The following is a 27,387-nucleotide window of genomic DNA, read 5'->3' on the forward strand; positions in this document are numbered from 1 at the left end:
CTTCAAGGCCATGAATGATCCCCTGGGAAGTTTAGGAAACGGTATGTGAATCGGTTCTGCATGATGGAAAAAAGGAAAAGTCTCTAGCACCACCCATGGCAAGTACAACCTCTCCTAAACAACATGTCTTTCAGAAGAGCACATTTTACCTGACGGATTTTCCGTTTTCCATATTAACCATCTCTTTTGAGAAGACCACCCCACAGGAGACCACTTTTTAACCTAATTTTGGGTGGTCGCTTGAAAGATGGGATATTGAGTGCTTAGTTATATCAGCTCAGCAGATGAGTTCCCATGTAAGGTGCTGGTACCCAATATGAAGACACCAGCTGTCTAGTACTAGATAGGAGTTCCTTGAAATATTGGATGTGGTGCAGCCCACGGCGTCTTGTCACAACGCTATTGATATGTGAGCCCCCTGGAAAGTAGCGCCCCCCTGTGAGCCGCTGCCCATCCACCGCGCCTCGGCTCCGTCTGCTGTTTTCTACATCGTTAATAAATTCTCCTAGAAGGGCAGATCTGCCACAGAACTTCACACCTAAACAGTCTGCGAAGAGCTGACAAGCCGGCCATGTGGAAATTGTGAAAGCAGGCCTGAGCCCTTAGTGGTGCGGGTTCTGACAAATGTCCAAGTGACGGCTTGTTAGGGGGATTTGGTAATGGTGATTTTCTGTACAGATTCACACAATTTTTCTGACTCGACATCATCTTTGCTGTTTTCTGAATTCTCCAATGTAATGTAACATCCCGAATCTCTTGGACAGTCACTTAGTTCACATTTGTTTGCAGCGGTGTCAGGGCTGAGCGTCAGCGGCACCGAGTCATTGCCGGATTCTTGTTCACCTGTCAAAACAACAACAGGAACATTAGTCTGCTAAGTGACATGTACTAAAAAAGAGCAGAAATAAACCGTACCACTGAGCCGAGATGGAAATATCTGTGCAGTGTTTCTATCTATTGATCTGTCTGTCTAGCTGATATATATGAGCTCATAGCTATCTGTTGTCTATCTATTATATATCTAGTAGTATTTATCTGTCCAGTACTATAGTATATATATATATATATATATATATATATATATATACTGTATTTTATATTACTATGTATCACATATCTATATATATGTACTAATGTGTTCTATTCCTATGACACGGAGCAGGATAGGACCTTCTCTATTTTCATCGGAACAAAACGGACCATTGGAAGCCCCTCAGATGGCACATTCAGACCTGTGCATGCAGTCTAAGGGTAAGTTCACACGGGTTTTTTTGGTCAGGATTTTGAGGCCGTATCCGCCTCAAAATCCTAACCAAAAAGACATCTCCCATTGAAATCAATGGGAGCCGGTCAGTTCTTTTTTCCAGGAGCCGGAAAAGAAGCGACATGCTCATTCTTTCAGGTGGAGTCGGCCTGAAGACACTCCGTCCTCCCGACTAGGCCCATTCATTTGGGCCTAATCTGGAGCGGACTGTGCAACTGGATGCTGGTGCAATGCACTGGCATTCAGTCGCAGCTACCATATTTTGGACTGGAACCTGAGGTGGCCTCAGATTCTGGTCCAATAAACCCTGTGTGAACGTATCCTAAGGCCGGGTTTTTTGGTTAAGAGGATATTGTCACTCCTTAGGGAGAGACCACCATGTAAGTGTGTGGAGACTTAGTAAGCCATTTGTCCTCCACTGTGAGGGATCATGGGAAGAATATGCAAATCTGTCTGTATAGGGAGACAGTGCCTCAGTCACGCAGCCCACTAGGGGGCGCTCTATCCCTCACAATGGAGCGCAAATGGCTTAATAAGTCTCCACACACCTACATGGTGGTCTCTCCCTAAGGAGTGACAATATCCCCTTAACCCTGTCTAGAAGCCTCTCACTTCTGCCAAGTCAGTCTTCTCTGCGCCGGGCTGAAGAGATCCAAACAGATTGAAACAGCTGTCCTCGGCTGACTTGGTAAAATCCCACATCATTGCAGCAAAGGCCTCTGGAAGGTCGGGCATGATGCTAAAGGGAGATCGCCCTAGTGGGCTGCATGACTGAGGTACTGTCTCTCTATATTAACATCATGGGAGACAGATTTGCATGGGTTTTTTGGACAGGAACCTGAGGCAGAGGCCGCCTCAAGTTCTCAGCCCTGCACCGGCACCCAGCCGCGCACTCCGCTTCGGATTAGGCCCAATGAATGGACCTAGTTGGGAGGAGGGAGCATCTTCAGGCCTGAAGAATGAGCATGTCCGTTCTTTTCTGCGGGAGCCGGAACAAACTGACTGACTCCCATTACTTTCAATGGAAGTCGTCTTTTTGGTCAGGATTTTGAGGCGGATACGGCCTCAAAATCCTGACAAAAATACCCTGTGTGAACTCAGCCTAAGGGTAGGTTGTTCTCCTCCATCACAGGAGAATTGGAAAGCTCCAGTACTTTGCTACAGTTAATGTCTGTTGCTCTTATCCTATGACGGATGACAGCAATGGCTATTGATAACGGTAGTGTGGTGAACATAGCCTGACATTGATACCTAATAGATTATGATGAGCCCTTCCCTAGGTGCAATGTAAGTAGTACGAGTTCATCTGAATGGGTTCCATCTCCAGCCTATATGAGACTAGTTACCTTCTTTCAATGACAGAATACATATCTTAAAAGTTAACACATACAAGTATTACACCGTAGTAAAAGACTCTTAAAACTGACATTTTTCAGCACCTCTAATCCCATGAATCTTCCTAATGCTTCTCGCCTGTCCTTATATTAACTTTCCTGGGATTACCTGAAACCCCTATGAAGCTCTGACCTATAAAGTCTAATCCTACGTGTATTTTCAAAGTCAAGATCTGCTTTGGAGCCTGCTGAGCGGGAGCACCTGAAGATAATGGCATGTGCGCCAGCTTTTAAGATTTGTCTGCTGAAATGTTTGGGGGCTTCTTTTATCCTTTTATCAGTCAAATGCGGAAAGATTTGCAGTGTAAACTAATGAAACAAATCCATTTCTGCATACATATATATTAGTCGCTCTCTGCCCGCCGTGCCGCTCATTAACTAATAGATGTAAGGAGACGGTAGGCCGTGTATGTCTGTTATTGAGGACTTTTGCGGCAATCGGACTCTTAAAGGAAACCTTATTGGAGAATATGGGATACTAAACCATTAACGGGTCCTTACTGATCCTTGGTTTGGTGTCCCAAATATTCCTACACCTGTCCACCCCAGGGTTGTATAAAAAACACCTGAATATCCTCAAGCGGTACAGTTCTTCACTAAAGCCCAATGGCTATGCAATGAAGCCGAGATGTACTACCCCAGTTTCAGTGGAGTATGTATGGTGTGGCGCCCCCTGGAAACGGAAGAGGAGGCGGGCCTGGACAGGAGCAGGGATTGGTGAGCAAGGGTAAGTTCCAGTGGCGTAACTACCGCCATAGCAGCAGAGGCAGCTGCCACAGGGCCAGGGACATTAGGGGCCCGGCGACAGCCGCTACCGCTGCTATCATTATACTCGGGGGGGGGGGGGGTGTCTTTTCGGACCACCGAGTATAATGATTGGCGGACCAGGAGAAGTAAGAAACATAAACACTATTACTTACCTCTCCACGATCCGTGCAGACTTCGGCCTAGTCATCTGGCATTTCATGACCCCGGCCTGCATCCCGGTCATGTGACGTTTAACATCATTGAAGATGGACTACTTCAGAGGCCGACAGTGTAGGAGATAGGTGAGTAACAGAGGTTTTTATTATGTTTTTCTCCCCCTGGGTTTCCAAATTATTATACTCTGGGGTCTGAAAAGACCCCAGAGTATAATAATTGTTTATGGGTGTCCACAGTGGGACATAATACTGTGTGCAGGGGCTACTATGGGGGATAATACTGTGTGCAGGGGCCACTATGGGGGATAATACTGTGTGCAGGGGCCACTATGGGGGATAATACTGTGTGCAGGGGCCACTATGGGGGATAATACTGTGTGCAGGGGCTACTATGGGGGATAATACTGTGTGCAGGGGCCACTATGGGGGATAATACTGTGTGCAGGGGCCACTATGGGGGATAATACTGTGTGCAGGGGCCACTATGGGGGATAATACTGTGTGCAGGGGCCACTATGGGACATAATACTGTGTGCAGGGGCCACTATGGGGGATAATACTGTGTGCAGCGGTCACTATGGGGTACAGTACTGTGTGCAGGGGCCACTATGGGGCATAATAGTGTGTGCAGGGGCCACTATGGGACATAATACTGTGTGCAGGGGCCACTATGGGGTACAGTACTGTTTGCAGGGGCCACTATGGGGCATAATACTGTGTACAGGGGCCACTATGGGACATAATACTGTGTGCAGGGGCCACTATGGGGTACAGTACTGTGTGCAGGGGCCACTATGGGGCATAATACTGTATACAGGGGCCACTATGGGACATAATACTGTGTGCAGGGGTCACTATGGGGGATAATACTGTGTGCAGGGGTCACTATGGGGGATAATACTGTGTGCAGGGGCCACTATGGGGGATAATACTGTGTGCATGGGCCACTATGGGGGATAAAACTGTGTGCAGGGGCCACTATGGGGGATAATACTGTGTGTAGGGTCCACTATGGGGGATAATAGTGTGTGCAGGGGCCACTATGGGGGATAATACTGTGTGCAGGGGCCACTATGGGGGATAATACTGTGTGCAAGGGCCACTATGGGGGATAATACTGTGTGCAGGGGCCACTATTGGGATAATACTGTGTGCAGGGGCCACTATGGGGGATAATACTGTGTGAAGGGGCCACTATGGGGGATAATACTGTGTGCAGGGGCCACTATGGGGGATAATACTGTGTACAGGGGCCACTATGGGGGATAATACTGTGTGCAGGGACCACTATTGGGATAATACTGTGTGCAGGGGCCACTATGGGGGATAATACTGTGTGAAGGGGCCACTATGGGGGATAATACTGTGTGAAGGGGCCACTATGGGGGATAATACTGTGTGCAGGGGCCACTATGGGGGATAATACTGTGTGAAGGGGCCACTATGGGGGATAATACTGTGTACAGGGGCCACTATGGGGGATAATACTGTGTGCAGGGGCCACTATGGGGTATAATACTGTGTGCAGGGGCCACTATGGGGGATAATACTGTGTGCAGGGGCCACTATGGGGGATAATACTGTGTGAAGGGGCCACTATGGGGGATAATACTGTGTGCAGGGGCCACTATGGGGCATAATAGAGTGCGTAGGAATGCGTAGGAGGGGGTCGGTCAAGGTCTTCAGCGTCGGTGTCAGTCGAGGGGGGGGGGCATGTCAAAAGTTCGCCTCAGGGCCCCACCATTCCTAGTTACGACACTGGTAAGTTCACACAGAGTTTTTTGGTCAGGGTTTTCAGGCCGTATCCACCTCAAAACCCTGACCAAAAAGATGGCTCCCATTGAAATCAATGGGAGCCGCTCAGGTCTCTTTTCCGAGACCTGTTTCTTCTGGCTCTCGGAAAAAAAGAAGCGAGGTGCTCATTCATTCTTAAGGCGGAGTCACCTGGCGATTCGGCCTGAAGACACTCCCTCCTCCGGACTAGGCCCATTCATTCGACCTAATCTGAAGCAGAGTGCACGGTTGGATGCTGGTGCAATGTTCTGGCTTTCAGTCGCGACTACCCAGTTTTTGGATCGGAACCTGAGGCGGCCTCCATCTCAGGTTCCTATCTAAAAAACCCTGTGTGAACTTACCCTAAAATATTGGCTTTTACCCCAGGAATAATCCAATAGGTAATGACCTAATGGATTACCGTGTGAGGAGCCTGTAAAGTGGGCAATACACAGTGTGGGGGCCAAAGGAGGTAGCAATAGACAGGGTGAGGGCCAATAAAGGGGTCAATATACATACATATATATATATATATATATATATATATATATATATATATATATATATATATAAAGATTTTGGACCATGTGCCTGAAGGTTGTCAGAGAAGGTGACTTTCACTCCACTATCATTGTATGTGTATGGCCTACTATATGCATACCGGTCATCCCTCAAAATGTCCAGGAGTCTCCTGGAAAAAGTGGAGATGTTCATGAGTCCTCGAAGAGAATCGATATTGCTGACGCATCCTAAGGACCGGCCATCAGTATCTGATCTTGGACAATCCCTTTAGAGAACCAAATACCTTCTTGCACACGGTCTATGAGCAGTTTTAGATAGTCCATGGCCAACACTAGCCCTGCAGGATGAAATGGTCATACCCAACATGGAATAACTCACATTCACAGTCCTGCAGATTCTCAATGGCGATAAGTAGCCTCATTCGTTCTTCGGGATTTGTGATATTGAGCTCACACAGATGACTTTCCTTTATGTCCTTCAGATCTTCAAGGGTCTCGTATCCATTCAGTAGAAGACTTGACATATATTCCTGTACAATAGAGCAGCAACTTAGAAAAAAATCATCCCAATACTCAGGCTATACTGACTACTGTATATGTAGCTCTGCAGTCTCTTGGGCTGTGCTCATAAAAGTCTTTTCCTGGCAGACCGTCTGCCATTCAATGAAGGTTGATCTGCCGTAACCCAGCACAGCTACTACACAGTGTACAGAGCTGTCTGCTTTCTGATTCTACTAGCAGATGCTGAGAATAGCAGATCAGTGGGGGCGCCAGGTGTCCGCCTCCCACCTATCTGATATTGATGACATATTCTAAACTTTAGGCTAAGGCCCCACATTGTGTAAACGTCACAGTTTTGTTTTTTTTGTTGCAGATTTTGCTGCAGTTTTTTGAGCCAAAGTCAGGAGCGGATTTTACAGAAGGAAAATGTCTAAGCGCTTCCTCCTGACTTTGGTTCAAAAGACTTCAGCAAAATCTGCAATGAAAAATGCTGTGTTTTTGTTCTGAATCCTGCCCCCTGTTTGACACCCCCCTTCTGACATTACAGAGCCTGAGGCACCAAAACTACCTGCACTTGTTGTTCAGGAATGGCGGGGGCTAGAGAGAAAATGTAAAGTGTGCTGGAATCAATGGATCAGAGTCTATTAACAGATGCTAAAAACAAGAATTGGTGAAGGTGATGAAAGATCTTATTGCATCTTGAAGACACATAGGTGGCAGGATCAACGTATTTATCATTGTAAGAGAAGACGATATGACAGATGACCAGAACAAGGAAATTCTCCCTCGCTTCTTACCTGTAAATTGAATCTTTCCAGTAGTTCTTGCAGTGTTTTTGGCCTTGGCCGCTTACTTTTCCTTCTGACTATCCTCTTGGGGGCCTCCTCCTCAGATAAGATATCTACATAGATAAACTTAAAATTCCCAACTTTGTTGTTCAGCATGCCAGTCCAGATGCCCATGGGTGTTTTATAGATAATATCTATGATGTCTCCTTTCTGGAATTGAACAATAAGGAGCGTCACTTCACCATGACATGGAGCAAGCAGAGTAGACTGCTCATAGATAGAACAGCATGGTAATAACTGGAAATGGTAATAACTAGAGATGAGCGAGTAGTGAAATATTTGAGATTCGAGATTCGTTTCGAGTAGAGCCTCAATATTCTAAGGGAATCTATTCTAAGTCTAAGGGAAAAAATGCTCGTTTCAGGGGAAACCACAATTCGACTAAAGGAGAGTCACCAAGTCCAGGAGTAGCAGGAGGAGAGTGTTTAGGAGGAGCGCTGTGCAGTTAAAGCGAACGGACCCCATTATAGTCTATGGGGTCTCTGCGCTTTAACTGCACAGTGCTTGCAGTTGCGCTGATATTCCATTCGGGGGGGTCCTCCTGCGGACTCCTTCTGGATGGGAGGCAAGTGCTAATGTGAACCGGCCCTTACTCCGCCTGCAGAACCAGCGTTAATTGCCTGAATGCTATACACTATATAGCATTCGACAAATCAACGCTGGTTCTGCAGCAGGCTCGTCCTTGCTAGTTGGGAGAGCTGGCAGCTTGCTGTTACGAGGGAGCTTACTTTTTCTCATAGGAATGCATTGACCAGCGTTGATTGGCCAATTGCTATACAGTGTACAGCATTCAGCCAATCAACGCTGGTTCTGCCGGAGGCTCGTCTGTGAGGAGGCGGAGTTTAAGATCAGACCACAGCAGTCTCCATTGTGGTCCGATCTTAGACTCCGCCTCGTCACAGACGAAACTCCGGCAGAACCAGCTCCTGTCATGTCCAGGAGAAATTGGGAGTTTTCCTACCCAGCTATAGAGCCACAGGTTGAAGACATCTGTAGTGAACAGATCCCAAAATTATATTGACACTTGGCCACAACAACCAGGCCCATGCGATACATTTACCAGTTTATTACCTTGATTTTCAGTGAATCTGTGTCATACGGGCTAGGGGTAAAGTCAGTATGGACTCTTGCTCGACCACAGAATGGCCCGGTGTAGGGAATGTCATCATCCAGTCTAAAGCTATCCCTGTTACTGGTACCATCAGAACAGCTGGTGACTCCACCTACAACGAAGGGTTACAGGTATGTATGCCATTGTTACCAAGTGAAACATTTTATATTCTTATTAGTTATTTTGTACTGTCACTGCAATGAATTTAAAGGGATTGTCCAGGAATTTTTATTCATGGCCTATCCCCACCACTTTCAATGCCCATACTATACACGACATGGAGCCAGAAGCGGTTGGCTCCAGTCCCTGTATAGTGGCTGGTGCTAGTCTTCATATCTCCTGCGATGAGAGATGGAACCTCAGTGCACGCCTCCTCTTAAAATCAGGTGCACCCTCAGAAGGGCAAGCACCCTCCGCAGGGCGTGCACCCTCCGCAGGACGTGCACCCTCCGCAGGGCGTGCATCCTCCGCAGGGCGTGCATCCTCCACAGGGCGTGCATCCTCCACAGGGCGTGCATCTTCGGCAGGGCGTGCTTCCTCCGCAGGGTCTGCACCCTCCGCAGGGCGTGCACCTGCACTAAAATCTACGCTAGCTGAGGCAACACAGTGGCTTAGTATTTAGCACTGCAGCCTTGCAACACTGGAGTCATGGATTCGAATCCCACCAGGAACAGCATCTGCAAGGAGTTTGTATGTTCTCCCTGTGTTTGCATACAGCTGGCATAGATTTCAGGGGTCAGGGGATATTAAGTTTCACACCATGCCCCCCTTCCATGAAAGTGGCACAAAAACAAAAAAACTAGGGGGTGCAGCAACTTGACATCAAAATAGAGATGGAAACTGCCTCAAATTCCCCCTAACACCTGTGTTTCCTCATCATTGCAATGGGAGGCAATAGCATATTTTTTTTTTTAGCGGAAAAAATAAGCATCCTGCTCGTTCTTTGGGCGAATTCCATCTGAGAACTCCCATTGAAATAAACGGGAGGTGGAAAATACAGTTTCCGTCAGAATTTGTCAATATACAGTGACACTCTTCTCCAAATTCCACTTAAAATGCAGCTTCAAATTCTGCGTCAAAATCTGCTTCAAAATCTGCATCAGTTTTTGTCAAGTAGAAAAAAATCTGCTACAAATTCCTACATGTGAACCCCCGCATAAGATAAGCGCAGTGTTGTAAGATAACCCCTTCCGCTACCTTCATTTTTGTGGACACTTACTGGATGAACTCTGACCACTGTTCAGACTATAAAGACTTTCGACAGATTCGCTGGCTGTGAGAGTGACTTTCTCTGTGGCGACTCCTCCCGTCAGATCGCTATCTCGGTAAGTAAAAGTCCCTTCCACATCTTCACTCTGAATTAGAACAAATAATGTGATAAGTAACGAAATGACAGTTCAGCTATTTCTAGAGTTGACCTCAGTCTTGATGATATCTATGAAGTTTACTGTGTGCTGAGGATATAGTGTGGTAGCAAACACAGCAAATAGCTATATACTGTCCGTGTCCAAAAAAGAAGGGCCATCATCTTAGTATAAAGGGGTTTTCTATGAACGTCCTTAGGTAGTAGCAGCCCCCAATTGAACAGAAAAAAAACAGGAGCTTCAGCAATGGTGCCTGCACAGCAGTACTTGTATATGTGTGGCTGGACCTGGTAGTGGACCTCTGCCGCGCCGCCGTTCCGTAGAAATCCTGGTTTTCGCATGTATGGTATGCAAATGAGTTCTCTCACAGCACTGGGGGTGGGCCCCAACGCTCAAACAGCACTGGGGGCGTCCCCAATGCTGCGAGAGAACTCTCCAGCGCTGCCTCCTTCTTGAATATCTTGAATTGTTTGTGGAAGTATTCGGAGAGAACTTACACTTAAAGGGTTATTCTGCCAAAAACATCAGCAATTCTAACACAGTTAAAGATGCTGCCCTCTAGAGGGCGGCATACAGAGTGCACTGTTCTCCTAATTACATCCTGGAGAATAGATTTGCATATTTTTTACCCAGAATCCCTAGCGGAGCAGGAATAACTTGTAAGTCTCCGTACGCCTATGTAGGCACACACTCTCCCTGATGTGTACAATTATCCCCTGACCCTGGTCTATAGTCTCTCACTCTGCCAAATCAGTTTCCCTGCGCTATGCTGAGGAGGCCCAATAGGCCGAAACAGCACTGTCCATAGCTGGGAATCTGTTCCTTTTGGAATAGAAATACTAATTTGGCAATTAAATCTGCATCATGATTAATTAGACTTTTTAACTGAGTCATGCATGATGTTAAGGAGGCTGCCCTCTAGAGGGCGGCATACAGAGGCACTGTTCTCCTAATTACATCCTGGAGAATAGATTTGCATATGCTTTTTACACAGTCTTTAGAAGTGATAGTAACAGATCTATAAGAGAATTTATTCATTCCATCACTCTTTATAGAGATCAATGGAGAGCGCTCATTGCAAAAATGCGTGGTGTATGGGCGGCACGTGGATGACGTCCGTATGTTGTCCGTGCCGTTCAATCATGGTTGTCTGCATGTTGCCTTACGTTAATATAAAAGGGTTAAAATCAGCTCAATATAAAGTCCTGACTAGTAATAGTTCCCATACCTCAGACAGAGCTTTAACATACTTCTTCCCCATCTTCTTCCGCATGGTCAGTGATATGGCTTTCATTTTCTTAGTTAGACCTCCTGCATTATTCACCGCCTTATCGCCATCTGAGGCTCCTCCTCCTGCTTCAGAAACGCTTCCTGTTTCACCCATCTGGTTATATACAGAATACACATCATTTTATTTGCCAGTAAATCTAAACCTATTTAATAGTTTTACCATTTTGCCTTTGTTTGTGAATTAAAGAGAACTTTTTGCCATTTAAAGGGAGTCTCAGCCCTGCAGATAGATAGGTTACTGTCACCAGCACCAGCATATCACCCCAGCCCTGCAGATAGATAGGTTACTGTCACCAGAACCAGCATATCACCCCAGCCCTGCAGATAGATAGGTTACTGTCACCAGAACCAGCATATCACCCCAGCCCTGCAGATAGATAGGTTACTGTCACCAGAACCAGCATATCACCCCAGCCCTGCAGATAGATAGGTTACTGTCACCAGACCCAGCATATCACCCCAGCCCTGCAGATAGATAGGTTACTGTCACCAGACCCAGCATATCACCCCAGCCCTGCAGATAGATAGGTTAGTGTCACCAGACCCAGCATATCACCCCAGCCCTGCAGATAGATAGGTTACTGTCACCAGCACCAGCATATCACCCCAGCCCTGCAGATAGATAGGTTAGTGTCACCAGACCCAGCATATCACCCCAGCCCTGCAGATAGATAGGTTACTGTCACCAGATCCAGCATATCACCCCAGTCCTGCAGATAGATAGGTTACTGTCACCAGACCCAGCATATCACCCCAGCCCTGCAGATAGATAGGTTAGTGTCTCCAGAACCAGCATATCACCCCAGCCCTGCAGATAGATAGGTTAGTGTCTCCAGAACCAGCATATCACCCCAGCCCTGCAGATAGATAGGTTAGTGTCTCCAGAACCAGCATATCACCCCAGCCCTGCAGATAGATAGGTTACTGTCACCAGACCCAGCATATCACCCCAGCCCTGCAGATAGATAGGTTAGTGTCACCAGAACCAGTATATCACCCCAGCCCTGCAGATAGATAGGTTAGTGTCTCCAGAACCAGCATATCACCCCAGCCCTGCAGATAGATAGGTTACTGTCACCAGACCCAGCATATCACCCCAGCCCTGCAGATAGATAGGTTACTGTCACCAGAACCAGCATATCACCCCAGCCCTGCAGATAGATAGGTTAGTGTCACCAGAACCAGCATATCACCCCAGCCCTGCAGATAGATAGGTTACTGTCACCAGACCCAGCATATCACCCCAGCCCTGCAGATAGATAGGTTACTGTCACCAGAACCAGCATATCACCCCAGCCCTGCAGATAGATAGGTTAGTGTCACCAGAACCAGTATATCACCCCAGCCCTGCAGATAGATAGGTTAGTGTCTCCAGAACCAGCATATCACCCCAGCCCTGCAGATAGATAGGTTACTGTCACCAGACCCAGCATATCACCCCAGCCCTGCAGATAGATAGGTTAGTGTCACCAGAACCAGTATATCACCCCAGCCCTGCAGATAGATAGGTTAGTGTCTCCAGAACCAGCATATCACCCCAGCCCTGCAGATAGATAGGTTACTGTCACCAGACCCAGCATATCACCCCAGCCCTGCAGATAGATAGGTTACTGTCACCAGAACCAGCATATCACCCCAGCCCTGCAGATAGATAGGTTACTGTCACCAGCACCAGCATATCACCCCAGCCCTGCAGATAGATAGGTTACTGTCACCAGAAACAGCATATCACCCCAGCCCTGCAGATAGATAGGTTAGTGTCACCAGAACCAGCATATCACCCCAGCCCTGCAGATAGATAGGTTAGTTTTACCTAAATCAGACTGTTTTTCCCTTGTGAATTGGAGCATTTATTGCCAAGGCATCACTGTTTTTGTCAGTATGCAGATGAGATCTTTGAAGCAATTACAATGCCCTTTTTGCTCCAAAGCACAATTTGATTCAGGTGACCATAACCTATCTATGTACACGGCTGGGTGAATCTTCTGGGCTTTGGTGACAGACTCCCTTTAACCATAACCGTGCTATTTAGTCCCATTCAAACGAATGAGGCTAAACTGCAACACCAAGCACAACCAGTATACAACGTACAGGGCTGAGCCTGATAAATAGTGAAGTCTTAATAAGAAAACATGACAGCTCCTCTGCACAGCTATGTGACTCCATGGTTACAGACTACGAATAAAGCCAGCCTGTAGTCTGTTCTTCTAGTCATTGCTCTCTTCCATAGGCCGTCCTTTCTACTTACAGATTATAGGGGTTGTCCAGGAGCAGAAGCTATCTGATACTGATCCGATACTGATAATCTATCTATAGGACCAATCACCAGGATCAGATCAGTCATGGTCCGACACCCGAACCATGAGCCGACCAGCTGCTGTAGCTGCTGGATGCCATATAGAAGTATAAGGCCGGAAACAGCCATACTTACGTGAATAGAAACGGGGGTTCAGTTCTAAGTGCCACCATTGTATACACTATATACAGCTTTCAGTACGTATAGTATAGCGGTGTCTCCTGGAACTGCAATTCCTATCCCATTCACTTGAATTAGAGCAGGGCTGCTTCTACTGTATACTTAGTACCGTATATACTCGAGTATAAGCCGACCCGAATATAAGCCGAGGCCCCTAATTTTACCACAAAAAACTGGGAAAACTTATTGACTCGAGTATAAGCCGAGGGGGGGAAATGCAGCAGCTACTGGAAAATTTCAAAAATTAAAATGGTCGGAGTTTTTGGGTGCAGTAGGTGCTGGGGAAGGGGAGGGGGTGTTTTGGTTGTCTGTCTGCCCCTTCCCTGAGCTTGAGGACGGGTCTTTGTTCCCCCACTTGGAATTCAGCCTGGCTGAATATAGGGGATCTGCAGTGCTCCTATTAACCCCTTCCTGACGGAACAGGAGCACTGCAGATCCCCTATATTCAGTAGACCGGGCACTGTCAGACACAGGGATACCTAATGTGTATGTGTGTCACAGTCATTTCATACTTTTATATGTATTCTAGGGAAAGGAGGGATTTACAACTTTTATTTATTTTATTTTTTTATTATATTTTAAAGCTTCTTTTTTTCCACTATTTTATGGGAGATTCTATACATTACTATTGCGGCTGGTCATAGACTCCCCCAAAACTGTGCTGAAAAACTCGGCTTATACTCGAGTATATACGGTGTATGGTTTCTGGCTGACCGGTTTGGAGTTTGGGTGTTGAACCCCAACCAACCTGATGGTAAAACGTAGGTCATCAGTATCAAAAATGTTCAGATCCTGGACGAATATTGGAGGAAGATGGAATAAATTAGTACATGACTGCCGGATCAGACAACGTACTGGTGCGTTTTGTTGTCTGCAACCGTGAAGACAAATGGATCTCCATAGGAGCTGTATACACAAAACGAATAGAGGTTTTTTTTTTTATTTCAATCCAGTTTGCCTAGTTGCTTTCTTTTTTATTGAGAAGCAATATAACAAGTGTATATACCGTTTACTATTTTCTGGCAATGATAATAGGTGGGGCTTTACTTTCATGTGCGCTATCAATGGCCACCATCTATCCTTCTACCTACCTGTTTACCTCATTAAACAACATTTAGCTCATGCTACGTTTTCATCTATTTGTCGCCTCCTTACATGTTTTTGTAGTCATTACTGCGCTCGACAGACAAAAATTCTCAGGAGGAGCCTCAAGGTCAGAGGAGTGAAAAAAATAGAAGACAGAAGCTCCCCACTGATCTCTTCAGCAAAGCCGTAGCGCTTTCATCTCCCTTCCCTTTCATACACTGCATAAACCCTGCTAACTAGACAGCGCCATTCAAGAGATGGCAACGTGGCACACTGTCATTTCCAAAAATTATCCTGAGATCAGATATAGAATTATTAGTACAGCATAGACAAATGCAGCGCCGTGCGGCAATACACAGACCTCATTCAGATCTTCTGGCTTGGAAATCGAGGGTTTCTTAAACCGTTCAAAGGTCCCGAAGCTGCTGGTGCGCTGCAAACAGAGAGGATGTCGATTAAACAAAAGCTTGTAATGACAGAGGGAGAGAATAAAGACTGTGTACAAGTGTGACCCATTTCCGTGCCATCCATCTTCCTGAACTGGCCAGTTATCTTCAGGTATTGACCTACCAATTGAGGACCATGGCAATGTTGTTTACGTATAGCTTGCCGCACATTGTTGATGAATTTCATGGTGTGTAGCCATATGTGCCAATATGTAATGGCTCTGTAGCGTCAGTATATGGCGTTGCCATTCTGGGCAGAATCCCAGTCCAAAAAGAGGGCCTACCCTTACCCAACTCTCACCTCTTGTCGAATACTCATTCCACAGGACTTGCACGATTTCCCTTAGGCCTCCAGCAGGAGAGCAAATGCGTTCTCGAAAATCCAGGCCATATACTACCTACCGTATATTTCCTGGATTTATGGTGACTGGGACTTCTTGCGTCATAGTTAACTACAATAAAAGGAGTCCCTGCATCTCCATGACCGTACTGACCACACTATATATAGTATGAGACAGTAGAGTTGCAGGGACTCCTGGCATTCTACAATACAAGGAGTCCCTGCATCTCCATGACCCTACTGAGCACACAATATATAGTATGAGACAGTAGAGCTGCAGGGACTCCTGGCCATGTACTACCTATATTTCTTGGATTTCTGGTGCAGACACTGGGACTTCTTGCATCATAGTTAACTACAATACAAGGAGTCCCTGCATCTCCATGACCCTACTGACCACACGATGTATAGCATGAGACAGTAGAGCTGCAGGGACTCCTGGCCATGTACTACCTATATTTCTTGGATTTCTGGTGCAGAGACTGGGACTTCTTGTGTCATAGTTAACTACAATACAAGGAGTCCTTGCATCTCCATGACCGTACTGACCACACAATATATAGTATGAGACAGTAGAGTTGCAGGAACTCCTGGCATTCTACAATACAAGGAGTCCCTGCATCTCCATGACCCTACTGACCACACGATATATAGCATGAGACAGTAGAGTTGCAGGGACTCCTGGCATTCTACAATACAAGGAGTCCCTGCATCTCCATGACCCTACTGACCACACTATATATAGTATGAGACAGTAGAGTTGCAGGGACTCCTGGCATTCTACAATACAAGGAGTCCCTGCACCATTATCATTCACAGTGTGTGGGTAATATAGGGTTCAGTTTTCCATATTTACCTGTGTCCAGGAGGCTTTCATACAACTATGTCTCGTCCTTTGAACTCATTCTATGTGTGCGCCTGATTTACCAGCCTAATCCCTACAGGGCGGTATTTTGCAGGAGAGGCGGAGACACCTAGCTTCTGTGATAAATCTAATGCTGGGAATTCTGTCTCCGCATAGAGTTCAGCCCGGTAAACCTTGCACACACGGATTGAGTTTGACAGGCAAGTCTCGGTCTTTGGAAAGAAGCCTTAAAGGTGATGTTTATCTTAGCAAAAACTTCTTTCAATCGTCTCAGTGCACACCAAGTGATGAATGTAACAGATTCACAATAGGTGGTTTTTATGCCTACAGCTCCTACATTCACTATGCGTCTCCATGATAACAGACTACAGTTTCTTTGTAGTCTGATCCTGCAGTCATATTTCTATCTGTCCTTTACTTCTGACTCATTTACTAAATGTAAGTTAGTACAAAGTAGGGATCAAATGGAAGAAAGTCTGAGACTGCAAGACTGCAGGATTACACGTCACAGAATTTGTTTGATGTCTGTTGTGCCCCCTTGGTTTTCACCCTTCATACCCCATATGGGGATCTGGAGACCCCCCGGGTTAAGTGGTCCTGATGTTGGTGATGGCTGATCAGGCAGGTCAAGGGCAATGGTGAAGCGCAACAAGAGGTCAGGCAAAAGCAGAGTGTCAATACAGGCTGAGGTCAGGGCTGACAGCACAGGTTCAATAGTAAGGAACAGGCCATGGTCACTACTAGGAGATCAGAAGACAGTAGAAAGGGACAGGTCAAATAAAAAGTCACAAACACAGTAGATACAGTGAGGATAGTAGGAACCTTTACTAAGGAGGGGTGTGGCAGATGAAGCAGACCTTTAAAACGTTAGACTGGCAGAGATAGTCTGGGGAAGATTTACTGGCTCGCACATTGGTCATAGCAGGAAGGGATTGTGCACCCGCTCTATGGCCAGGCATCAGTCGACTCATGTGTATGTGTAATGTATTGTTGAAGAATCAGGAAATGTTCAGTATGTACATAGAGTTAACTTGCCGACCCTGCCTGCAGGGAGAGGTAGTGTGCCGGAGGGTGCAGAACGCTGCCTTTGTGGCAACATTTTAGTGTAAAGTTTTGCAGGAAACTAAACTTTTACACCGTCTCTATGCCATATTTATCATGCAACCTGAGCCATTGTGATCTTAACCATACTTTCCAACTTTCCCAGAAGATCTGGGTGGCTCTTGGAAGAGCTAGAGAATCTCCCTAGCAGTCTCTTTACACCTGACTTTTGCTACATCTGAAAACTTTGCAAATCAATGCATCAAACTCTCCGTTCAGGAGTTTTGCTGTGCAAATGCAGGTCTATGAACTAAAAGCATTAGGTTCTGTTCTGATGAACACCATAATGGATCCCCAACGCATCCCCACATTTTCCACTGGGGCAAAGTCATCCCTGGCCACGTTTGCTGATCCTGTTAAACAGGGCCGCCGATAGGCCAGTACTACTGCTACTGGCGTCAGGGGCCCGGCCAAATTTTAAAATGGGGGGGGGGCCCGGGCCCCCTGGCGCCGGCAGCAGTCATTGTATGTCCTGTTTCAACTCAGATCTGCGTCCAGAGGACGCAGATCTGAGTTGAGCACATACGGGGCTGAAGCGAGGAGCTGACACAGGTCAGCTCCTCGCTTCGCCGCTGCCGCCTGTCTCGCTGACACATATGCGGCTGAAGCGAGGAGCTGACCTGTGTCAGCTCCTCACTTCGCCGCTGCCGCCTCTCTCGGTGACACATATGCGGCTGAGCCGGAACCCGGCTCAGCCGCATATGTGTCAGCGAGAGAGCCGGCAGCGGCGAAGTGAGGAGCTGACACAGGTCAGCTCCTCGCTTCAGCCGCATATGTGTCAGCGAGAGAGACACCCAGCGGCGAAGCGTGGAGCTGACCTGTGTCAGCTCCTTCCTTCAGCCGCATGTGTCAGCGAGAGAGACGCGCAGAGAGCGGCGAGGGAGCGGAGGAGAAGGTAAGTTTAATGTGGAGGTGGAACGTGAATCTGGGGGCAGATGAAAGAGAGGACGGAATGACACTGGGGCAGATGAAGGAGAGGACGGCATGACACTGTGGGGACATGAATCTGGGGGCAGAGATGGAGAGGACATGAATCTGGGGGCAGAGATGGAGGGACATGAATCTGGGGGCAGAGATGGGGGACATGAATCTGCGGGCAGAGATGGAGGGGGGACATGAATCTGGGGGGACATGAATCTGGGGGCAGAGATGGAGAGGACATGAAACTGGGGGCAGAGATGTGGGGACATGAATCTAGGGGCAGAGATGGAAGGGGGACATGAAACTGGGGGTAGATGAAGGGTGTATATGAAACTGGGGGAGAGATAGAGGGGAGACATATAATTTACGGGTGACTGTAGGAGGATTATACTGTGTGAGGGCACATGAAAAATTAACAAGTGGGCGGAGTCAACACAAAAGTGGGCGGGGCTAAATCTGCTGCGGCGCGCTAAGCGCGCCACACATTTTGTCCCTCTTTTACTTCTTCAAAAGTTGGGAGGTATGGAGATGGGGGGGACATGAATCTGTGGGCAGAAATGTGGGGACATGAATCTGGGGCAGAGATGGAGGGGACATGAATCTGGGGGCAGAGATGGAGGGGACATGAATCTGGGGGCAGATGAAGGGTGTATATGAAGCTAGGGGAGAGACGGAGGGGGACATATAATTTACGGGTGACTGTAGGAGGATTATACAGTGTGCGGGCAAATGGAAAATTAATGAGTGGGCGGAGTCAACATAACAGTGGGTGGGGCTAAATTTCCCGCGGCGCGCAAAGCAAAAATGGCAGGGGGGGGCCCAGACACTTAGGCTGTATGGGGCCCCAAAATTCCTGATGGCGGCCCTGCTGTTAAAATCAGGGCGCTCGGCCAGGCTTTATCCATTGTGTATGGCCACCTATGGTATCAAAGTTGATAAAAAAAAACCTCTATACCAACATCTGTTAAAATAGGAAAAAAGTTAATATGTCGGAAAATCGTGCCCGTGTGTGGGCGAGGAGAATAGTGAAATATTAAGGTTGTGGTTTTTTTTACTTGTTCTGAAGTGATGATGGCATTTACACCATAGATATTTTCTTGTGCAGAGGGTTGCTCAATAAAACCGACATTATATGGGACACGGGCCAGGGGGACTGAGTCATGGGTACACTTCCTTTTGAGATCTTACAGATGTCATGTGAGTGTTTAAAGTAGCTTGTAGGGACCCAGTACTGACATGTACATAGTAATCGTCTCATGTACACAGGCCCCCTCATGTTTCCATCAAAAACATTCATCGCATTTAGGACACGACTGCACCAAATTATACCGCTACATAATGCCCATGCAGATGTACCAGGCCTTACACAACCAATAGCACGGTACAGAGCCCAAGGAATACTGCTGTAGTGTGCCCCAATACCATAGCCCTATTACACATTGTATTGAAGAGGGTAGTGGGGGAAAACCCTGTCCAGGTTTTTGCCACCCAATAGTAAAGATCAAAAAGTGCTAGTTCTTGGGCTGCTTCTGTGGTATGTCCTTGTTCATAGAGTGCAATATGATGGTTTGTAGGTCCAGTATGTCTTCACCTACAGGCAGATAAGAGTGCTAGTATCAGAAGCGTGACTTGATGCTCAATGCATACCTCCCAACTTTTGAAGAGCCGAAAGAGGGACAAAATATGTGGCGTGCATGCGCGGCGCGGCAAACTTAGCTCCGCCCACTTTAATGTTGACTCCGCCCACTCCTATTCATTTTTCATGTGCCCCCACACATTATAATCCTCCTATAGTCCCCTGTAAATTATATTCCCCCCTTCATCTCTCCCCAGTTTCATTTAACCCCTTTATCTGCCCCCAGTTTTATGTCCCCCCAGTAAGGCAGCAGTAAGGAAGGAGCTGAGCTGTGACAGCTCCTGCTTTACTCGCATATGTGCTCAACTCACCGGCGTCCTCCGGACGTTGATGACTTGAAATCGGGACATACTTCCTACTGACCGGGACCGCGGGACAGGACACCGAATTCGTGAATGTCCCGTGGAAATCAGGATGGTTGGGAGGTATGCTCAATGCAAAATCTGTAAGGGGCCCTTAAGTACCTTGTGCCATTTAGAATAGTGATATTTTTAATATGGCAGAGTAACCCTTCGGGAACCTTCAAGGTCCAGGGCCTGGTGACAACTGCTACCACTGCACCCCTTATAGTTACATCCCTGGCTACTATAGTGTGCAGTCTCTCCATCACCACCTACTACAATCTGTCACTCCTCCACCTTTTGGTCCAGTCTGTCTCTTGGCCACTCTCTGCTCTGGTCTGTCTCTCTTCTTTCCTGCAGTCTCTCCATCACCCCCTGTTCCTATCTGTCTCTACTTTTCCCTGCAGTCTCTTTTCCACTCCCTGCTGTGGGTTGTCTCTCCTGCTCCCTGCAGTCTCTTCTCTTGTCCCCATGTAGTCTCTCCATAACCCCCTGCTGCGCTCTGTCTCTTCTTTCTCCATCATCCCAGCTTTGGTCTGTCTCTCCTCTTACTCCTTGCAGTCTTTCTAACACTCCCTGCTCCTTTCTGTCTCTTCCCTCCTCCAGGGGTCTAGAGAATAATGCAGAGACCTTCTCTGGGAGGACGAACTTGGTCACCACAGCAGTAAATCCAACCGGTTCTACTATAGCATGCGCTAGACCGCACGCTATAGTGTAAATGCCTTGGTAGACCACAGGCTGTAGTTGCACCATTTTCAAGTTGTTGCTACATTATATATGTGTGAAAGTAGCGCTCTCTATATATACGTCTCTGTACTTAATACCTCTACCACAGCCAACATGTCCACAAGCACATTTTTGCTCCCTTCCCCCACTGTGACCCTTTTTTATTTAGGCTCCACTTTCGGATTGTGAAAGACTTAAGTCAGTTCCTCTAAAAACAGTCACTGCATAGATATGGCCTGAGACGTCATATTAAAAAGTCGTGTCCAAAAAGCAATCTACCCCATTAAATGCAAATCTGGACATGAGTACGGGGGCGGCCATCTTTCCTAAGCCCCTTCTTTGCTCTGTTAACGGCATTTAGGGTAATTTCATTGCCATAATATACTGAATCTGACTCACTGAGGTCTATTGGAGGGTTTTCTGGACTTGCTCTGTGCAGGGAGGGAAGTAGATAAAGTGGTGACCTCATCTATTGTCAGTAGTGGATGCAATGGCGTTATATCATGGTCTTCTCTTCTATTGTAATCCTGTCTGTCTTGTCCGTAATGTAAATGAGCAGTGCTACTCTGTGCAACTCCTAAAACTTAGAGGAGAATGGGAGCTACAGAAACAGTGTCACATATCTAGCTACGCTGTTTCCGTAACTGAAGCTGTGGACACAGTCTAGCTCCACTGTTTGTGTAGGTTGCATTCACTTTTATGGGAATTAAGGGAGTAGCATAGAACAGAACTGCTCTGATGTTCCCAGAAGTTCTGACCGTAGTAGACAGGACAAGGAACAGTTACTCCCATCTTTGCACTGATGTGTCCAGTTGGGAGTAGCCCTTTAATGAAGTGACAATTATTAAGGACTCCACACTCATGGTCGTCACTTATTTCACTATGTGTTACAGATCATGCATTGTCCATTCATTATGTAATGGAACTGCCCTTTAATAATAATAATAATAATAATAATAATAATAAGTGCAACCTAAGGGCCCACATTTATGAAGACGTATGCACTTCAACTTGATGCACTATGATCCATCTCAGCCTCGGCACTTTTATAGACAATGGGCGGACCGGGAATCCAATTGGGTGGTGGGTGACCCGGTCCACCAGAAAAATGTTATTAGATATTCCACAATTGCCTAGTAATCCGGGCCACTTGTGTGCTATTAAGGGAACCTGTCAAGTCGTTTTGGGACACTAAACCACCCACAGGTTCTTATAAAGTGGGGGCTTAGTGTCCCAAATCACCCTGTTATATATCCCGCTGTGCCTGTGTTTTAAAAAATAAATCTTTATGCTTACCTAGAGATGAATAACCTAAAAAACTGAAAGCTATAGGAAACACTCAAACTGGTATCAATCCACTACATATAATTACCTAGAGATGAGTCTCAATGGACTCATCCTTGGGGCTCTCGGCGCCTGTGCAGTTCTTCTGTAAAGCTGAGGACATACACCCCAGCATCACTGCGCGAGTGCTGGAGGTACAGGGCATGTGCACTAAAGCCGAGGTGTACTCCTCTGGTTTCAGTGAAGAACTGCGCCGGTGCATGGAGTGCAATTGCAGGCATAGATGGCTTTTAGGGTTGAGCGATCGGGATCGGAAAAGATTGGATCCCGATAGGCGATCGAGTAAATTTCACGATCGCGATCGGGTTCCCATCCCACCTAAAAAAGATCAGGAATGGAATTCCAATCCCGATCGCTCAACCGACTTACCTGCACAGAACCGCTGCCGCTCCCCGGAGCTCCGGGCCGTTGTTCTCTCCTCTCTTCTCTCTCTTCGCACCCTGGCAGAGCGCTGTGGGCGCCCCTGCCTCCCTAGGCTAGTATTACTGCTGGGAGTAGGCAGGGCTTATTGTGGCTTAGGAGAGTGTGGGTGGGTACAAGGAGGGGAGACGTGAGTGCATTACTCACGTCTCCCCGCCCTGTATCCGCTCTAACTCTCCTTAGCCACAACAAGCCCCGCCTTCTACCAGCATCAGTCATACCAGCTTAGGGAGGCGGGGGCACCCGTATCTCTGGGGAACGGCGGGGGAGAGGAGGCGGCAGTGATTCTGTGCAGGTAAGTGGGGGCGACTAAGTTGCTGGAGGATTTTATAATCACTACACAGCGTGGAGTCCAAAAATTGAAGCCTTCAACAGGGTTGAACAGGGTTGTTTTTAAAATCCTATTTTCGATCAATAAAAAAATCCCATTGACTTACATTAGGATCGGGTTTGAATGGAAAATGATCGGAAATCGGATTTTAAAATCGATCCTGAAATCTCAAGATCAGCTCGACCCTACTGACTTTATAACAAGGATATTTGGGATACTAAACCCATAAGGACCTGTGGTTGGTTTAGTGTCCCAAATCGCCCTGATAGATTCCCTTTAAGACTGAGGTAAGATCACCAGTCTTCATACACCTCCCTCCATTGTTCCTTTTATCCTTACAGATGTCGGCTCACCCAGTCCTGCTCAGGGGGCTGGAGGGGCTATAAGTCTGGGTGCCAGCATTGCTTCCAGATGACACCCGCTGATGCAGAAGGGGCTAATCCTCCTCACTCATTATCTTCACCACTGTCAGGCCGGCTTCCATCTCTATTCCTGCTCGCCTCTAAAAAGACAGAAGCGCCTTTTGATGTGTCAGCAAGCTATCATACTTGGCAAACATCTCAAGACACAGGGTTGATATAAAAAAGCAAGCAGCATGTTCTGGGATTAGGATCTCAGCACACCCTTATATTGCAGCACGCTCTGTTCTAAGAAGCAGAAAACAGCCGAGTTCTCCATATCAGAGGTCCCGAACAAAGTAAAAAGGCCACCACCAGATTAGTGTATTTGATGTATCACTTTGATTCATCTAGTTAATGATCAGAGCAGAACACAGCCCTTGGCGCTGTTTTGTTTCTGCAAGCCTCCCTCCAGCTACGTCCTGCCATTAATTCACTGGCATGTGCCAGCTCAGCATATCAAGGTCACTCTTGTCTTTCAAGGGGAACCTTTGGAGACATAATAAAACTGACAGAAAGTTCTTTTTTTTTTGCATGCTTTATGTTTTCCGAGTTCAACAGTAGCAGTTAATATCTGGAAGCGTATAGACTTTGTGATCCTGATGCTTCACCGTTTTTTTTTTTTTTTTTTTTTTACACTTTTGGAAGATACATTTTTGGAAGATAAAATAGTGACAGATTTATGCAGTGTTACTAGGAAATATGTAATCTGCAATGAGTTGCAAATGCATGATGTCTTCTTCCAAAACTGCACTTTGCTGGCCTTGCAGATTGATGTTATTAAGTTGTTTACTTTGCTTTTTTTTTAAATTTATTGCTCGGTGCTTACGTTCTCCTTAGGATAACCGGGCACCGGACCAGCCATCTCTGCAGGTAAGTAGCTACTAGAGATGTTAGCTAGTCTCCCATTAGAATGAATGGAGGCAGCCAGTGTGCAGGGGGTTAAGGCTGTGTGCCGGCTGCTTCCATTCATTCCTATGGAACCGCAGTGGAGCCTTCACACTGAGTATACACTCTGCTCAGAATAATTGGAGTGTATACTCAGTGTGAAGGATAACATTGTTAGCTTTTCCCACAATGCTTGGCCAGTAGCAAAGCATCGTGGGAAATAATCACCGATCTCGATCCCACCTAAAAAGATCGTGTTTGGAATTCCGATCGCGATCGTGAAATTTTCTCGATCGCCGATTGGAATCCGATCTTTTCTGAACACCATCGTTCAACCCTACTCAGGACATACTATACTGTCTACTAAAGGACAATTGTCTCCCTTATTATGTCACAGTCTGGATTGGACAGATCTGATACTCGTCTAATCCTCCCCTAACTCCAGCTCACACCTCTACCAGACTACACAGGGTTTGTTTGTAGTCTGTTGCCTTGGAGACACCTTGGAATTCATAGGAGTTTTATATACAAAACGATACAATGTTTGAAATTCTGGTTGTCAAGGCGATGACATCCACAAAGATTATATATTCATAACATCAATATCCATTAAATGGTAATGGCGACTCTAAAGTGTCATGTGATGGCGTCCATGAAGTCGTGTCATAGAAGGCTCCAGTACCTGTACATAGACTACCATATTATTCACATCCTATTGCCAATAACTAGTTTGCATGAGGAGGATGACTTAGCAGCATTGCTACACAGAATTACCAAAGAATACAATATTACGCATTTGTCTGTACGGTAATGTCCGTGTGATCATTACATAATAGCGACCGCAATATATACCGCTGTATAGGAATGTACCGTACTGTAATACCAAAGTATACCAGTACCCAAAATAATAGACCCAATATCTCTGCAATGGGAGAAGCTACCTTAAAAGGTGAACATATTTTTGGTTTAGTAGAAAGTTGGCTCTCTAAAGTTATTTATCACTTAAGGGTGCATGCAGACTACGTAACGCCGGGCGTGTATGAGAGCCGTACACGCCGGCGTTACAGCAGGGCTGCCGAACACTTCCCATTCACTTCAATGGGAGCGCTCGTAAACGCCGCTGTTACGAGCGCTCCCATTGAAGTGAATGGGAAGTGTTCGGCAGTCTGCTGTAATGCCGGCGTGTACGGCTGTGATACACGCCCGGCGTTACTCAGTGTGAATGCACCCTAAAGGAGTTTTCTAGGACTTCGTGTCATTGGTACTTACTGAGTAGAGATGAGCGAGTAGTGAAATATTCGAGATTTGTTTCGAGTAGAGCCTCAATATTTGACTACTCGATCGAATATCGAATCCCATTATAGTCTATGGGAAAAATGCTCGTTTCAGGGGAAACCGCTATTCTACTAAAGGAGAGTCACCAAGGCCACGAGTAGCAGGAGGAGAGTGTTTAGGAGGAGCGCTGTGCGGTTAAAGCGCACGGACCCCATAGACCAGGGGTGCCCAATACGTCTACCGGTCGATCGCAAAGGACGTATGGGTCGATCGCGGGCTGCAGCCAGGGATCCCCGGTGTCTGCTTGTTCACAGCGCAGACTGAGAGTTGACGCTCAGCCTGAGCTGTGAACAAGCACTCCAGACACTTGCAGGCCGGGCAGCAGCAGCTCCAGGGGATGGAGGGAGCCGGGGTGCTGCTTGTTCACAGCACAAGCTGAAAGTCATCTCCGGACACTTGCAGGCGGGGCCGCCGCAGCCCCAGCCTGCCAGGCAAATAATAGCATGGAGGAATTTTGAAAGAAGAGGTAGGACGGAAGAACAACAGGGGGTTGGGGCTTTGATGAATCTGAGGCTACATGGTAGTTCTCAATAATACCTGCAGGCAGCAGAGAGACCTCCCGTTTACACAGTAATCCGTGCTAGGAAAAATAAGTCACATTGTGATCATGTGACTTACTGAAGAAGGTGAAAGTCAGATAAGGAAAGATACTTTGGTCTGTCAATTTAATAAGAAAAAAAAAATCCCTGTAAGGCTAGGCTCACTTCTGTGGAGAGAAAAATCCTGCACAGAGGAGTTACAGCGGAAACCCAATGGACACCCAGTGGACTCCATTATAGTCTGTTTTAGTACATGGGCTCTCATTCACATCCCCTGTTGGACCCGAAGGACGGAGAGCCCAGCCCAAGTGTGAACCTAGCCTTAGCTGACCTGTGGCGATCCTCTGATGAAAGGTTCAGTTCCTGTCTTACTGAGACATTTCTACAAGAAGTTGTGCATGACAGGTTTTCAGCAGTGATCTGCCATGGGAAACAATGTATATATATTTACATGTGCTGTATCTGTAGGGACTTTTTCTGTAATTTATATAAAACCACAGCAAAAAGCAAAACATCTGCAGTTTTCTACCTTCTAATTTACATTTTGCTACTGGAGTTTTATATAAGCATACCTCCCAGTGGTGTAACTACCACCATAGCAGCGGTAGCAGCTGCCACAGGGCCCGGGACATTAGGGGCCCGGTGACAGCTGCTACTGCTGCTGTCATTATGCTCGGAGGTCTTTTCGGACCCCCGAGTATAATGATCGGGGTCCCCTGTTGGTGGAATACTTTCCACCAACAGGGGGCCCCGAAGCTGCAGCAATGGCTGAGACACAGGAGCTGCAGCTCTGGCTCCTGTCAGCGCTTCAGGACGCTCCCCCTCTCTCCCCCCTCCCTTTCTCTGCTGTCCTCTGCCCACCAATGAGAGGAGGAGGCGGGGCTTATCCCTGCCGTCCAGCACAGAAGAGAAGAGGAAGAAGCTGCTCCAGGAAAATGAAACTGAAGCTACACAGGTACGTACTGGGGTTACTTATTACTATCAGGCATTTGGGGGGATTACTTGTGTTTTAGTAACTCCATGTGCCTCATAGTAATAGCAGTTAACCCCATCATCTCCCTCACATTAACCCCTGTTTGCCTCACCATAAGAGTTACTGATATGTGAGACATTTGGGGGTAATAATAATGAAGATACTTTATTATTACCTCCATGTCTCTCACATATCAGTAACTCTTATGTGAGGTACACAAGGCTTAATGTGA

The 27,387-nt window shown here is 46.8% G+C and overlaps 1 protein-coding gene across 3 annotated transcripts in view; it reads right to left on the reverse strand.

Annotated features, from left to right (window-relative positions):
- Positions 1 to 251: 251 nt before the first annotated feature.
- Positions 252 to 27,387, reverse strand: part of SAMSN1 (SAM domain, SH3 domain and nuclear localization signals 1) — a 75,046-nt gene continuing 47,910 nt past the window's right edge. For all 3 annotated transcript variants that reach the window (XM_075263480.1, XM_075263479.1, XM_075263481.1), the window contains 7 exons: positions 14,913 to 14,984; positions 10,928 to 11,083; positions 9,555 to 9,690; positions 8,296 to 8,447; positions 7,174 to 7,374; positions 6,255 to 6,405; positions 252 to 843 (listed from right to left, as the gene is read on the reverse strand). In XM_075263480.1, the coding sequence (XP_075119581.1) occupies positions 644 to 843; positions 6,255 to 6,405; positions 7,174 to 7,374; positions 8,296 to 8,447; positions 9,555 to 9,690; positions 10,928 to 11,083; positions 14,913 to 14,984 (1,068 nt within the window). In that variant the 3' untranslated portion in view covers positions 252 to 643. The remainder of the gene's footprint in view (positions 844 to 6,254; positions 6,406 to 7,173; positions 7,375 to 8,295; positions 8,448 to 9,554; positions 9,691 to 10,927; positions 11,084 to 14,912; positions 14,985 to 27,387) is intronic.

Source organism: Leptodactylus fuscus, chromosome 2 (genome assembly GCF_031893055.1).
Source record: "Leptodactylus fuscus isolate aLepFus1 chromosome 2, aLepFus1.hap2, whole genome shotgun sequence".
In the NCBI taxonomy this organism is placed as follows: Eukaryota; Metazoa; Chordata; class Amphibia; order Anura; family Leptodactylidae; genus Leptodactylus; species Leptodactylus fuscus.